General features: G+C 42.8%; 1 protein-coding gene across 4 annotated transcripts in view; it reads right to left on the reverse strand.

The window, feature by feature from the left end:
- The window catches only part of upp1 (uridine phosphorylase 1), a 59,230-nt gene extending 44,152 nt beyond the window's left edge, over positions 1-15,078 (reverse strand). Inside the window, exons 1-2 of one of the 4 annotated variants that reach the window (XM_069907269.1) lie at positions 14,562-15,078; positions 5,603-5,657 (exon numbers count right to left, since the gene is read on the reverse strand). In XM_069907269.1, coding sequence (XP_069763370.1) covers positions 5,603-5,649 — 47 coding nt within the window. In that variant the 5' untranslated portion in view covers positions 5,650-5,657; positions 14,562-15,078. Of the gene's footprint in view, positions 1-5,602; positions 5,658-7,675; positions 7,941-8,841; positions 9,054-14,561 lie in introns of those variants that run through there. The other 3 variants (XM_069907242.1, XM_069907258.1, XM_069907250.1) reach the window with 3 other exon arrangements.
- Positions 15,079-16,069: the final 991 nt, after the last annotated feature.

The raw sequence follows: 16,069 nt of genomic DNA on the forward strand, positions 1-16,069 counted from the left end.
GATTTTTTTCCCTGTGTTATCAGGCTCCAGTGCACACCTCATTATTAAAAGATGATGCCTCGTACTGTTCAACTGTATTTAACACCATGCACTACACTTTTGTATCATGTGACAGAATAACCTGCATTTTTGTTTCATTGAAACAATTTCCTTGTACCTTTTTCCCTTCATATTTATACTTGGACTGCCTGACTCACTTGGCGAACACCCAAAACAATGATTTTTTTCACTGCATCTCAGTACATGTGACAATAAATAATGCAATTTAATTAAAATTCAAACTAAAGGACGGGCATCGAAGACGATCGGCAAATGCACAAGGAGAAGCATTTTTCTTCACACATCAAGTGGTTAGAATCCGGAATGCAGTGTGAGGGGAGTGGAGCGGATGCAGAATGTGTTCAAGAGAGACATTAAAGTGGAATATAAAAGAGAGGGGAGTGGGTTGGTTTGTTTGGGATTCGTTGGAATGGCCTTGCATGAAGCAGGCACAGACGGTGGGAAAAGATGCTATAATCTTTCCGCAATTGTTTCCTATCTAACAGCAAGTCCAATTCACGGGCCACCTGTTTGTTGGTGTGGTCAATGTTTTCCACAAGATAGCAGAAAAATCTATTGCAGCACAGAGCATAGAAGATATTGAGGCTATGAATAATCCAGCCTGCATAATCTAGGAATAAAACTTGAAGCATACAAATTCCTTAAAATGGTGAAGTAGTAATTCTTCCTGGCGAGAGCAGTGTCTTTCTGAAATCCACTTACTCACCTTCATTTGAATTGCAAGTGGATAGGTTAAATTTAGACATACAACATGGTAACAGGCCATTTTGGCCCATGATCCCATGCCACCCAATTGCACCCAATTAACCTACAAACCCCGGTACATTTCAAACAGCGGGAGGAAACTGGAGCCCACATGGAAAACCCACGCAGACACGGGGAGAACGTACAAACTCCTTACAGACAGCCCATGATTCAACCCCCGGTCCCCATCGCTGGCGCTGTAACAGCGTTGCACAAACTGCAATGCTAACCGTGTCACCCCTAAAGTAGAATGTATTACTTTTATTGTCAATCTTCAACCTTTTCTAGTTAATTAAAATTATCTTTGTCATATTCTCACTGTTCATTGCAATAAAATCTTAAAAATGTCCAAAATTATGGAAAATGTCATCATTCAAGCAATTGGGTTAGCAGAAGGCAATTCCCGAGATGACATGAATTCTAATGTATTTCAACCTCCCATACGCAATTAATCTGTAAATGATTCTTCAAGGACGATCTGGAGCAATCAATCTAGCAAACTGTTCCTCACATATTGTTACTAAGTCATTCTATACTGATCACCACTGGTAATTGTAACGGATCTGTGTTAATATTAATCCTTAGTTTAATGTTAAATCTATATTTTATCTAGATATGGATTAATAAGTTAGCTTGGGAGGACAGGGCTCATTTACATTCTAGAGGGACATGGTTCTTTTCAGCTGTCAGCTGACTTCAGCATAAAGACAACACAATAGAATTTTAAACACACACCTGGTTCTTTGAGATGGAAGACAAGCCCGTTTGAGACGAAAATGGCTACTGATTGAAGTTGGAGTCAGAAGATGACAGAATTAAAGATGGTTTTATGAGGTACTGAAAACAATAGGTGTTATTTCAGAAGCACCTGTATAAACGCATGACCACTTTAGCTGAGGAGAGCAGACTTCCCGGAGACATAAGTGGACTTAAATGCTTTTAGCACAGCCATGTTAAAAGACCTTATGAACTTCAAACTTCAGCAGCCACATCTCCTGTCAAAGGGGTAAAGCTGGGTTCTGACAAAAGGGGAGCACAGAATAAGTAGATTTCAAAAGAGAAGCCTACATCTGACTGTCTCTTTAAGACAGAGGTCAATTTAATCGTTTGGAAAACAGTCTTCATTCAAAAGAAAAAGATTTGACAACCTGCAAAGACAGGAATTGTATTATCCTATCCATAGGATATACACTTGTGGCCCAGACGATGATCACTTCTGCTTGAAGAATATCTCTCAAGGACAATTCATTGAAAGAATCGTGAGTTTAAAGAGGTCTGATGTTTAAAAGCACTTTATATTTATTTCTGAACTGAGGATTTAAGACCTTCAAGCAAGACTAAAATGAGGCTGAAGTTTTAAAAATTGACTTTTCAGGGTAGGACTTTATTATACACACACATTTACATTAGTGCATAGTGGGGTTACATTTAGAGTTAAGTTTAGAGATAAGTAAGCAATGTTATGGTATTAATAGTTGATAAAAACTATTATTTTAAATTTACCATTGTCTGTTGAATGTTCCTTTGTTGGTGCTAACGAAGTCCCTTTAGTCCCAAACAAAATTAAAAGGGTTGTTAGTTCGTAACATAATGCTTTCCTTGACTAAATTCAGCAGCTTCTTCCATGTTATAACCATGCGTTTCACTTAATTTAATGACTGAGTTATTTTTAACAAATTTATTCAAATCCTGAACTGCCCCATGTGGAGTTTAAACCAGTTTTACCTTGGTTAGTGATCCAGGTCTCATTATAACATAACTAGTCTGTATGTGGATACAATTTTTTTCTAAGATTTGCTTCCTCTGTTAGACATGCTTAGACCCGAGAATAAGAAGATTAGTCAACTAAGTGAATTTACAATATAGTAATCCAAAATTACTGCCGAACTTAGCTGTTTTAAACTGAGCAGATGAGCCCCAAAGCTAAACTTCAATGAATTAATCTTTCGGGTTTGGACTCCACAACTTGGCAAACGGTCAAGATTAAAATGCATGATCAAAATAAGTAATCCATTGGTCGCCATGGGTGGGGGAACCAATAAATCTGGCAACACAGAAAATGGCATTGCAGGGCTAAGAATTATGTTGGCAAGCAGCAAAGTCAGCTTCGCGGCTGTTAGTGGCATAACACTTGGTACTGTGCTCACCCAGCATGGTAATTTGGAAAGCTCTAGACTCAGTCCCCTGTCACTCCTCAAAATAATCCACTGCCTCGGTATGGAGAATAAAAACTGACTGCATCATTTTAATGTCTGCAAGAAGAAGCAAAAGGGCAGTATGCCCCCATCGGTTTTTCATCGTGGTTCAATATAAAATACAAATGGCGTTTGGAAATAAGATGCAATTTAATATTGTTATTAGATTTTAACCAAACTCACTTTAATACAAAAAAAAATGTATTACTGTTCATAGCTGAAGATGCAAACCACCTCTTTTAGTAGCAATGCGAAAAGATTAGAAAAACAACATTGGGCACAATTACTGTATATCCATCAACATTGCCACTATTGGGATATCTAGGAAGATTCTCACAGATGTGTGAACTGCTTAAGTTGCTCCAAGGAAGAAATAAAAGAATATTCTTCATCTTTAATTGCTCACAAGAAAGTTGTCACACACAGAAAACATTGAGACAATGATTTGATTTGCTCCAGCCATTAATAATTCATAAAAAAGGTAATTTGTTAAGATTTACTATAAGTTGCTGACAATTTTCATCATTCCAGCTGGCAACGACAAATGGGCAGCATCAAATTTAGCAATATTAAGAAACTGGCTTCTGAAATGCTCAGGGCAAGAAAAAACTCCAGAGGGTTGTTAACTCGGCCTGTGACATCACAGGCACCAGACTTCTCTCCATCGAGGACGTCTACATGAGGCAGTGTCCTAAAAAAGCAGCCTCTATCCTCAAAGACCCCCACCACCCTCTTCTCTCTGCTACCAACAGGGAAAGGTACAGGAGCCTGAAGACGAGCACTCAGTGGCACAAGGACAGCTTCTTCCCCGCTGCCATCAGATTCCTGAATGATCAATGAACCAAAAGACCCTGCCTGACTTTGAGTTTTCATGTTTTTATTTATTGTTGTAACGTGGTTTATATGTTTGCCCTGTGCTACTGCCGCAAAACAACGAATTTCATGACTTGTTCATACAGTAAATTCTGATTCTGATATGTAATACCAATAAATCTAACTGGAGACTTGATGCTTTATCTTGTTAGAATCACGACACTCCATGGGGGGTAGGACTTTCTGCCTCATATCATCAAATAAGCCCCATTTATAGTACATCCAGGCCACTGGTAAACAACTGAAAACAAATTTAGTAACTTTTGAGATGTGGAGTTATAGAGAATCTGGGCTCTTCAGCCCACTGAGATGATGTTGATCATTAAGCTAAATAAAAAAGTCTGGGAGTGCGCAATACACAAGCCTGCTGGAGAAACTCAACAGGTCACGCTGCATCCACAGGAAGCAAAGAGCCCAGGCCTGAAATGTTGGCTACTCTTTACCTCCTATGGATATGATGTGCCCTGCTGTTTCTTCAGCACATTTACTAATCATTAAGTACCCAATTTTACCCTAACCCTACCCTTGTCAATTGTATTCTTCGCGAGTTCCCTTTAAAGCCAGCCACCACCCCTTAACAAATTCTGTGACACACTATACACTCTGCATAACTTACAACGGCCAGTCAACCCACCAACTCATGCATTTTGCGATGTGGGAGTTAACCAAAGAAAGCATGCAAACTCCACTCGGACAACACTGGAAGTCAGGATGGATCCCTTATCCCTGGATTAGTGAAGCAGTAGCTCTGCCGGCTGCATTTTTTAAAAATTAAAGACTTAGAAGAAATCAAGTTTTCAAAATATTAGTTTGCCGCATCTCACATTAGTTCCTAACAGCAATTTCTCTCTTCCCCGTGAAAATTAACGGGGACTGTCATTTCCAAATTCCCAGCTTAAGTACTGGGCAACCTCTGAACCTCTGCATTCCAAGTCAGGAATATTCAGCCAATCTAATGAAGAAGCATTTTTAAAATATTTTATTTAATATAAAACCACTTAACAAACATATCACAGAATTTCAAACTTTTAGAAAAAAGAAAAAAAGAGAGTAAAGAAATACAAAAAAGGAAAAGCTCCTATTAATCCCCCCAACCCCCTACAAACTAGAAAAAAGACGAAGGACAAGACAAAAGGACACTTCACTTTCCAATACTTTTAAATCTATAAATATTCATAGAGACCGATTTGAGAATGTTCGAGATTCATTTAAATGTTAATACCAACAGTTTGCAAATATGGGCTCCATATTTCACAAAATGTATGGTATTTATCTCTTAAATTCTAAGTAATTTTCTCAGTGGAATACAACTCTGAACTTCTGCACGCCATCTATCCATTCCCAGATCAGTATCCAACTTCCAAGTTATAGCAATACATTATCTAGCTATTACCAAGGCAACTTGAACAAACTTCACTTAATATATATTCAGTTTTAACATCTCCCAGTAAAAATAACATTGGATCCCGTGGGAATCTTACTCCAGTTAATCATTATTACCACAACCTCTGTACATCCACATTTTGGTTTCAGAAAACTGTGTGGGAAAATGCCAACAATTGCACTAATAACAACTGGCAATTTTTTCCCTGTATAATTCAAGCAATTATTTTGTTAAGGATGCGGAAAATGCTCAGTTCAACCCACTAGCCATTAGTGTGCTTCACTGAAACCAGTTTTCTATTTAGGAAAAAATATCAAAGCAACAAAATAAATATGACATTTCTTACTGAGGGCTTGTCTCCTCTTTACATGGTTCCTTGTTGCAAGATGCCATTGTTAGATCTGGAAAAAAAATGTTAGCAATTTAACGGTACAATAACAAATAAATGTAAACATACAATAACATATAGAATAACTGAACATTATACTTCCATTTTGCCCAGAAAAATGTCAAAAATCTACAGTAGATATGTACAATATCTTTGTCATAATTTGATCACTCTTATTTTCTGTACCTCTACCGATGGAGGTTTTTTTAAGCTTGGAACTTTTCGTGTCTTTCATGGTTTCCTGGCCTTCATGCTGTTTGCCAAAATTCCAATTTTCACACATTTCAAAGTTATGCTCCACAAGCCGAAATCCAAATTATTGATCCAAAGCTAACCTTTCCATCTGATCAAAATTAATTTACTCACGCTCTTTTGACAAGCTTCCCCGCTTGTTGATGTTTTCATATGCCCCTCTGGAATATGTCCCCGGCAACACCTTATCAAACATTTGTGTCTATTGCACACTGTGACAGACTATTTCGAGGTGGTTTGGGAGGAATTGTTAGAGCAGATTGCACACACACATTTTAAGGCACAGAATATTTGCAGGACTTTTGCAGAGTGCTATTTTGCAGAGAGCAACAAAGAAGGAGCATTCAGCAGCGTGCCTGGGAGAGCATGTGATCTTTGCAGGCAGAGGAGAACAGCTTTGCTCTCAGAGAGGGAGGACGTGAGAGAGAAGGAGAGACAGAGAAATCAGTTCCAGAGGGACAAGCTGGAAAACTTTGGAAGACTGCTTGCTCAAAGGAGAAGACTAGCTGTCTGAAAGAAAGAGGATCATCTGGAGAACCCTAAAGGGGGCAAGTTTCATCAACAAGACTGATTAGAAAGGAATCAGGTGCGGATGTCCTGGAACAAAAGCAATCTCTCTCAGAAAACCAACCAGAATCCTCCTGAGTGGTAACTATTTGCCTGTTAAGCACCAAAGCCTGGTAAACTTTATTAATGCTAACTTCTGTGCACAGTACAAGAATTGCCTGCAACCAGTGATATTGGACTGTGATCCACAGAACTTTTCTAAGCCTATATATGCATTGCACACACCTGCGCTTAGTATTGAGGGGGGGGGGGGGGGTGGATTAAGTAGGTCGATAGTAATGTTAAATTTTAATTCTCTTTTCTTGTTTAAATATAATTAAAAACTACTTTTGTTTAAGTACTCCTTTGTGCTGTGGTGCATATCTATTGCTGATGGTTTTTGGTGCTTGCTTTTTAGCAATCTACACCAGTTTTTCTCAGCTAACCCAGCGCTGTCTTAAAGGGATACTACAGGCGTGTGCCAGATCATGCAATCTGTGCCCTAAGTTTGCACCAAGACTCAATGCAAACAATGAAAGCATTTATGCATTTGAAAATAACCAAAGAGAACCATGGCCCAAACATTTACTGTGCGTTTTGAACGAATTGGCTTGCACATCGTTGGGGATTGACAACTCGCCCAATTTGAGTTTTTGCTTCATTTTTTTTGTCATTATTCCACTGGCTCTACACTCTCAGAAGGTCCTTCATTTTCACCAGATCTACATTTTGGAACATCCTTCAACAAGATCAGAAGTACAAAGGGGTTCATTGCCATAAGCAGTGGGTGTGGGCAATACAATGCCTTGCTCTGAAAGCCAGGTATTGCCTATAAAAACATATTAAAAGTTGAACAATATTTAAGATGTTGTTAGGAAACACACGTATCGAGCAGCAAGAGCAATCAACAAGACAGTGTTTAATTTTAAAATGCTAGTTTTATTTCAAACCTTTATTGTCTTAACTTCTAAACTATCCCTAACATTAAATCTATCCCCAAATATGTGCAGGTGTCTAGTGTATGTGCGTTATACCCAAACCATTACAGTCCAGGCCAAAATCTAGAAAGTATCTTCGAAGTTCAATCTTTCAAATTCAGTGTTGAAATTTGACACCCAGAATTAATGTTGAACTGATGGGGAGACTGGAGTTGTGGCTGCTACAGAATCGCGATTTCTCCTTGCGTTGCCTTTGAAGAAATTCCCATCTACATGAGCTGTAGTCATAACACACCTGGTCCCTTTGTAGAGCTGGGCGGTCTCCAAAAAGCTTCCAAGACCCTGGCACCAGTCTCTCCAAGTAACCTCACTGCTAGTCACACTTAAGATGAAGCAGTCTCTCCAGGTGACCTCCACTGTTAGTCACAATCAAAATGAAGCACTTCGCTTGCCAAAAATCCCTCCTGGCACAGGTCAATCCACCAAAAAGGCCCAGTCATTCACAGAGCATGGTTTACTCTGAATTCCACAAAATGGCTGGCCTCGAGCTGCTTCAAAGAGCTGTTTTCTCTCCAAAAGTGAGCATGGTTCTCCCTTTGCAATATCACAGCGTCTTGGCAAATGTGTCGAATTCTGGAACATACTGTGACAACTTATCTCAGTTCTTCCAATGTATTGAACTGTTACTGGGCTGTGACTTGTGTTGTGCTTGTGTAAAAAGTTAAATGTTAATGGTGACCATTCAGTCCCTCCTGTCTATACTATCCCTTACAGTGATAATCCCATTTTAATAAAATGGGAGCTCATAATAATGATTAAAATGAAAAATGGAAAATACACTATTATCAATAAAATCAAGAAGGAAGCTTGGGGAGTGGGCCCAGAGGTGTGAAGTGGAGAGACACTAGAGAGAGAGAGAGAGAGAGAGAGAGAGAGAGAGAGAGAGAGAGAGAGAGAGAGAGAGTGAGTGAGTGAGTGAGAGAGAGAGAAGCCATTAAGTGCAGCAATAGGTAGAGATAGAAACAGTGGAAAGTGATAGGTGGGAGTTACCAAAAATCAGTGTTCATGTCATTAGGTTTTAGGCTGCCCCAAGAGGAATATGGTTTGATTTTCCCTAAATTTACGTTGACCCCCGACAATTTAAGACAGGGGTGGACAACCTTTTAATTTTAGATAGGGAGCACTGTAACAGGCCATTTCAGCCCACGAGCCGGGAGCCCAATTACACCCAATTCACCAACAACCCCAGTATGTTTTATTTTGAAGGGTGGGAGGAAATCGGACCTCCTGAGGAAAACCCACTCTGACACAGGGAAAACGCACAAACTCCTTCCGGACAGCTCCGAATTCATACTGGGTCGCTGACACTACAATAGAGTTGTACTAATGATTACGGTAACCTGCTGCCTTTGTTTGACTTTGACTTGAATGTTTTGAAAATTGTTATCGTGATGTATTTACCTCATAGCCATGCGTATTTTATTTGGCCATGGGGCCCAAATCCATGCATCCATCCCTCAAGGTCATCACACAGGTTGGTAGGATATTTAAGAAGGCCCAGGGGTGCTGGGCTTCATTAGTCGGGGGATTGAGTTCAAGAGTCGAGAGGTCATGGTGCAACTCTACAAATCTCTGGTGAGGCCATACTTGTGTTCAGTTCTGGTCACCTCATTTTGGTAAGGGTGTGGAGGCTGTGGAGAGGTTGCAGAGGAGAGTGACCAGGATGTTCCCTGGATTGGAAAACAAGTCTTATGAGGCAGAAAGGGTTTAGTACTTTTTTTTTGTAGGAACATATAGAACATATATGAAGGGCAGAAGGGCCTGCATTGTGCTGTAATGTTCTATGTGACCAGGGCATTTGAATTCTCTGAAATGTAAATACAGATTGGAGTTCTCGAAGCAACTAAAGATAAGACAAAGAAAATCTGAAAATAAGAAAATATTATTTGGAACAGAGAACAGAACAGCACAGCACAGGAACCAGCCGTCCATCCGTGCCTGTGCCGAACATGAATGACATATAAAGCTTAAATCAGATTTGAGGGGGTTGGCCTATGAGGAGAGATTGAGTCATCTGGGACTGTACTCACTGGAATTTAGAATGAGAGGGGATCTTATGGAAACAATAAGGTTATGAAAGCCATAGATACAATATAGGTAAGTACAATACAACTCCAATTATCACAAATCGGATTCTCCAAAATCCTAAGTTACCCCAAATTCTTTCAGAGCCGAACTGACCGAGGACCTTGGGACTCCTGGCTGCAGCAGCAGCGGGTCTCGGGCTCCTGGTGGCAGCAAGGACCTCAAGGTCCCGGGCAGGAATGGGATCCTCGGGCTCCCAGCACGAGTGGGGCCTCGATGGGGAGGTGTCGAGGATCAGCATTTTTTTGGTGAGAATTAAACTTTATTTTAATGCTTAAAAAGCCTCCCTTTGTTTGTTGTTGTTTAAACACTGTAACAAGTGATTTGCTGTTGCTACTGGACTGTTTTTAAAAAATGACCGGTTCTCCGAAAAAAAGTTTATCCGAAATGGGCCTGGTCCCGACCATTTCAGATAATCGGATTTATACTGCAAGTTGTTTCCATTGGTGGGGGAGACCAAAACTAGGGGACATAGCCTCAAGATCCAGGATAGTAGATTTAGGACGGAGATGAGGAGTAGGTACCCGCCTAGGGTACTGACCTCAGAGGGGCGCTGTTGAAGAGAGCAATTTGTGCCCCACAATTCAGGTAGGCTGAGTGGAGTTGGCATCGAGAGCTCTGGTGTGCACCTATAGGCCTACTGCTGAGGGGAGGGTTCGGATGTCAGGAGCTCGCGATGCCTGACTCCAAACTCTCCCCTCGGCTGACACACCAGATAGCCAAGTCCCGACTTGGGAAATGGGCAGTGGATTATCGATGTGCTTGTTCCCTGTTGGCCTCCTCAGAAATTAAATTAAGGGCAATATGTTACAAGCTGGAAAAACAAAGCAATTTTTGGCAGTCACAAAGCAAACACTCTTAGAATTCAACATCGAGATCAAAAAATATCTGAATTGGTAATATTCATACAAATTATTGTGGACTTTGTGAGTCTATATCCAATGGAATTTTAATAAAACATGCAAGTTTCCTCCGATTATTTGCACTTTTTAATGTGTTCATAAATGATGTAATAATGGGGTGGGGAGTGCTAATTTTTTGCTGGATACTTTCATAATTGTTGAGTGAACATTTAATCTAACCCAGTGGTTCTCAATCTTTTTCTTTCCACTCGCATCCCACTTTAAGTCATCCCTCTGCCATAAGGGCTCTGTGATTGATAAGGGATTGCTTAAGGTGGGATGTGGGTGGGAAGAAAAAGTTAGAAAACCACTTGTTTTAATCGTAGCTCATTGACTCATTATGTGCACGGTTTCAGAACTCCAAAGGAAATGGGCCCACAACCATTTTTCTCAAGCAAAATATTTCAGTAACAATTGGGTCTAGAGCAGTAATTCCCACTCATATCCCACCTTAAGCAATCCCTTACCAATCACAGAGCACCGATAGCACAGGGATTACTTTAAAGTGGTTTGTGAGTGGAAAGAAAAAGGATGAGAACCACTGATCTAACTAAAGGTGATAACCACAATGGAGATGTGCATTACTGTGTTGAAATGTTCAAGTTGTAATCGCCAATTCTAAAAAAAAAATTCATGTTGTTTTAAGAAGGTAGCAAAATCATCTGCTAAGATTAACACTAACCTACATTATCGGGTTGAACAGAGGCCGCACATTATATGAGGCCAAAATAAATGTGTCAATTCCGATCAGCATCTGAACAGAAGAAGCTGTGTTTTGGAGGAGCAGACTTGACAATGTGCTGTCTCAGCTTACCAGCGTGATCAGTTACTTTGTGACCTTGTGGTACAGTTATAATATTGTCTAACCACAAAGTTAAAAAAAACTAAGGTGGCAAAGCAAACACCTACTAGTACTAAATTTTAATTTGGTCTTGTAAAATACTTTGTGGTTGAATAACGATGAAGTAATTTCAACTTCAAACATTTTTGCATTGATGGAGACATGAAATTTGAGACAGGAATTGAAAATATAATCAAATGTGTAGTTGTTTCCGTGACGCTAGTGCTGCGGATGGGTGGGTGGATGGGCATGTCCCACGAGTGTGTTCCCCCCCCCCCCAACATGATGCCGACCCTGCGGGGCCTTACTAAATTCAGCCCAGGGCCCGGGTGGTGGTTAATCCACACGGACAGTGGTGCAATGAATAGAGCTACTACCTCACAACTCCAGCAATCTGGCTTCTGCCCTGAACTCTGGACCTGTCTGTGGGTAGTTTACACATTGTCCTTGTGGCCACATAAGCTTCATCTGGGTGCTTCAATTTCCTCTCGAATCTCAAAGAAGTGGGCAAGTAGATTATTGGCCATTGCTATAGTGGATAGGTGAGCTGTAGAATCTGGGGGGAAATGATAGAAATGTGGGAAAATAAAAAATAAGGGAGTAGCATAAATTTGATGGTAAAGTCAGAGCAAACCTGATGGACCAAAGGGGCATTGTCATACTGCATCATTCTTGTGGAAAACAAAGGCCACTGGATAGACTTAAAGGTGTGTGAAGTAAAAGATCTTAATATGTTGCCCTTGGCAGAGATTTGCATTCTACCGAGTGCCCTTTAGTTCAAAATTATTTGTGTGCCAAAATATTTTCTTTTGTATTTAGGAAAGATAATCAAAGATTTATTACTTATTACTGCAATTTAAAATAGATTTCACAGTTTCAAGTTTTGTGCTTTTCATTTTTTCTACAAAATATCTGTTTTTGAAAATTGAAGTTTGGCACTTTTGGGTTGGGGGGATGCAAGTAATTGGCCTTGCCTAGGGTGCAAAATAGTCTGGCACCAGTCCTGCTGCACATTCTCTTCACCCCACCTTCACTTCATAATGCACTCCACTAATTGCCCTCTCTCCCCCACACCCCACTGACTGCCCTCTCTCCCGCCCCACCTCCCACCCCACCTCCCACCCCACCTCCCGCCATTTCTCTGCCCTGCCTCCCGCCCTCTCACCGTCCCACCTCCTGCCCTCTCTACCGCCCCACCTCCCACCCTTTCCTGCCCGGCCTCCCGCCCTCTCTCCACCCCACCTCCCACCCCACCTTCCGCCATCCCGCCATCTCTCCGCCCTGCCTCCCACCCTCTCAGTGCCCCACCTCCCACCCTCCCTCCGTCCAACTTCTGCCCCACCTCCCACCATACATCCCACCTCCCGCCTTCTTTTTGCCCCTCCCGACCTCTCTCCTGCCCCACCTCCCGCCCTCTCTCCACCCCACCTCCCGCCCTCTCTCTACACTGTACTCCACTGCTCGCCCCCTCTCCCCTCCACCCCAATGGCTGCACTCTCTCTCTCCCTCCACTGAGCTCTACTGCCTGCTTTCTCTCTCTCCTCCTCCCTGCCATTTGTCCTATTTCCCCCTCCTGAGAATGTCAGGAGCTACAGGTTGAAACTCTCTAATCTAACATTCACCTAATACCATCCTGCTACCCTCTCCCTTACACCACCTCCCTGCCATTACTCGCTTCTCTCTTACCCTCCGCATTCATTTACTCCAAACCCCCATTTCCACTTCTTCCCCATTGTCTTCCCCTTGGTTGCCTTGTGATCCTCTCAGGGGATCCCCTGCATTAAAGTTTGATACTTGCAATCTTCAGATTCCAATTCCCTGAACTTGACTGTCTCATTTTCATTATGTGCACTTTCATCCTGCATACTGAAGGTTTCAAAGTTCTTTGTTTCTTTCTCAACCATAGACCCAACCAATCCCCCTCCACCACCATCCTCCTACACCTGGCAAAGTAGACGTAGAAAGATTGTTCCCCATGGTGGGAGAGTCTAGGAAAAGAGGGCACAACTTTGGGATTGAAGGGTGTCCGCTTAGAACAGAGATGCACAGAAATTTCTTTAAGCCAGCGGGAGTCGAATCTGGAATTTGTGGTGGAGGCCGTCACTGGGCGCATTTAGGGCAGAAATTCATAGGCTCAGGGTTTCAAAGGTTATGGTGAGAAGGCCGGGGAGTGGGGTCAGCTCATGATTGACTCGATGGGCTGAATGGCCTAAGACTGCTCCTCTATCCTACGTTGATGGTCCGACAAGGAGGACGGATCCATCTTCTCCATCACGCAAATTAACCTCGGCCAGCAGAAGGATCACACAAGGTAAATTTAAGGCAGTGAGTCAGGATTGGACAGGACTGCAGTCATTAGCCAATCAGATGCGGGCGGGTGGTAAAGGCTCCATCAGGAAGTGTCTGAAGTTGAACTGTGGTTCATTCAACTTTGTGGGACACGGGGGAGTGAAGTTAATGCCCCAGCGGAATGCAGGAGGGGCGGGGGGGGTTACAGAGCCAAACTTCACATAGATCCCGTAAGAAATAAGGCACAAGTTTATAGAGGCCAGCCAGTGCCAAAACGATGAAACAGCTGGGTGATAACCCAGCATGAAAAATCGGCAAAAATCCCCGATAACCCACAAGAATAACCCACAGAAACAAAACGTTAAAAGTTGCAAGGGGGAGCAAAATCAGCATTTATTTCTTTTATTTTTGCAGTGAATTGGAAGGCATTGCGGAGTTACCACGTTCAGTGACATCAACATCGGGAAGAGGGGATTCATGAACTATTTAAAAGGAATTATTTTGTTTTATGTAACATTGGTGGGAGATGGCCAACGTTGATGCTAACATCCCTGTACTGGTGAAATTAGCTGTCATTAGACCCCCACCCTGGGCACGGTGACCCCAGCTGAATGGGGAAGCGGTTCTCGAACTGGCGGGGAGTGTGCTGGGCGGCGGGAGACGGGTTCAGCCACCGTCCGGTGGCCTCCGGGGGAGGGGGGCTAGACCGGGCGTGGCGGGCCGACTGGCCGCCCCTTTGCAGGGAGGCGGGACGCCCCGAGAGGGCAGAGGCGCCCCTTCCCACCCCCCCTCTCCTCTCCCCCTCCCTCCTCCTCCTCCTCTCCCCTTCCTCTTCTCTCCCCCTCCCTCCTCCTCCTCCTCTCCCCTTCTCTCCCCCTCCCTCCTCCTCCTCCTCTCCCCTTCTCTCCCCCTCCCTCCTCCTCCTCCTCTCCCCTTCTCTTCTCTCCCCCTCCTCCTCCTCCCCCCTTCCCCTTCTCTCCCCTTCCCCGCAAATCGCAACTTACCCCTCCGCAACGCTCCGTCGGGCACGTCCGCAGTCTCGATGCCGCCCGCCTCTCATTGACTGCGTCGTTTCTATGGCGCCGCCCGTCGCTCAGGCAGAGCGAAGGACTCGCAGCGAGAGGATGGCGTGCCTGGGCCGAATGGTCGCTTTCCCGCCTCACCGAGCGATCCGAACCGCAGTCAGCACCCGCGGAGGAAGAAACAAAACAAACTTTCAAGGCAACGACCCATGCCAGCTGCCCGCTTAGCCAAAACGAGCAGCAAAATTGAACGTACAGAAATAAAGTCCATCTCTTTTGAGTGGAAGTTGATTTCTTTTGAATGTATATGTTTAAAAGCAGTCAGAGCATCTGTGGTGAAATGGTTAATTTTGTTGGAACTAATCCATAGTTTTCTTTTACTCCTTTAGCTTCTAATATTTGAGGATCATATTTTTTTAACCTGGGTGCGGGACAGTGGGACAAGAGCAGTGATTCTCAAACTTTTTATTTCCACACACATCCTACTTTAAGTATTCCCTTTGCCATGCTGCTCTGTGATGAGTAAGGGATTGCATAAGGTGCAATAATGACTCAATGTCACTGAAACAAAGGATGATTGTTGACTTCAGGAAGGAAAAGTTAGAGGTGTGTGATACAGTGATCATTGGGGAATCAGAGGTGGAGAGGGTGAGCAAATTTAAGCTCTTGGGAGTCACAATCTCAGAAGATCTTTCCTGGACCCAACACACTAATGATATCTTGAAGAAAGCACATCAGTGCCTTTCCTCAGGAATTTGTGGAGGTTTGGTACGATATCAGAAACCCTGGCAAACTTCTACAGATGTGTGGTGAGAGTGTGCTGACCGGCTGCGTCATGGCCTGGTCTGGGGACACCAATACCCCTGAGCATCAAGCCCTGCAAAACCTAATGGATAAAGCCCAGGACATCATGGGTAAAACCCTCCCCATCATTGATAACATCGGCAGGGAACGTTACCGTGGGAAAGCAAAAGCCATCATCAGTGATTCACACCACCCGGCACATGCTCTGTTCTCGCTGCTGCCATCAGGAAAGAGGTGTAGGTGCCACAAGACTCGCACCACCAGGTTTAGGAACAGATGCTACCCCTCTTCCATCAGACTCCTCAACAACAAACTCAATTAGGAACTTATTTAGGGACTTACTTTTGCAGTTCATTGATTTTATTCCTTCAGTATTACACAGTTTGTTTACATTTCTTAATCCATTTACAGGTATACACTATATACAGTTGTATTTTGCACTACCAATAAGAGGTAATTCTGCTTTGCCCACTGAAAAGAAGAATCTCGGAGTTGTATGTGACACCATTTATGTACCCTGACAATAAGTCTGAAATTTGAAAACTATGACTGAGGCAGAATTACCACCTACTGGTAGTGAAAAGAATTGTACTCAAGAAGATGCACATGCAAACAAATGAAGAAATGTAAATTACCTGACTGTGGAAGACAGAAAGAAAAAAAATCAGTAAACTGCAAAAGTACGT

Source organism: Narcine bancroftii, chromosome 1 (genome assembly GCF_036971445.1).
Source record: "Narcine bancroftii isolate sNarBan1 chromosome 1, sNarBan1.hap1, whole genome shotgun sequence".
NCBI classification, from domain to species: Eukaryota; Metazoa; Chordata; class Chondrichthyes; order Torpediniformes; family Narcinidae; genus Narcine; species Narcine bancroftii.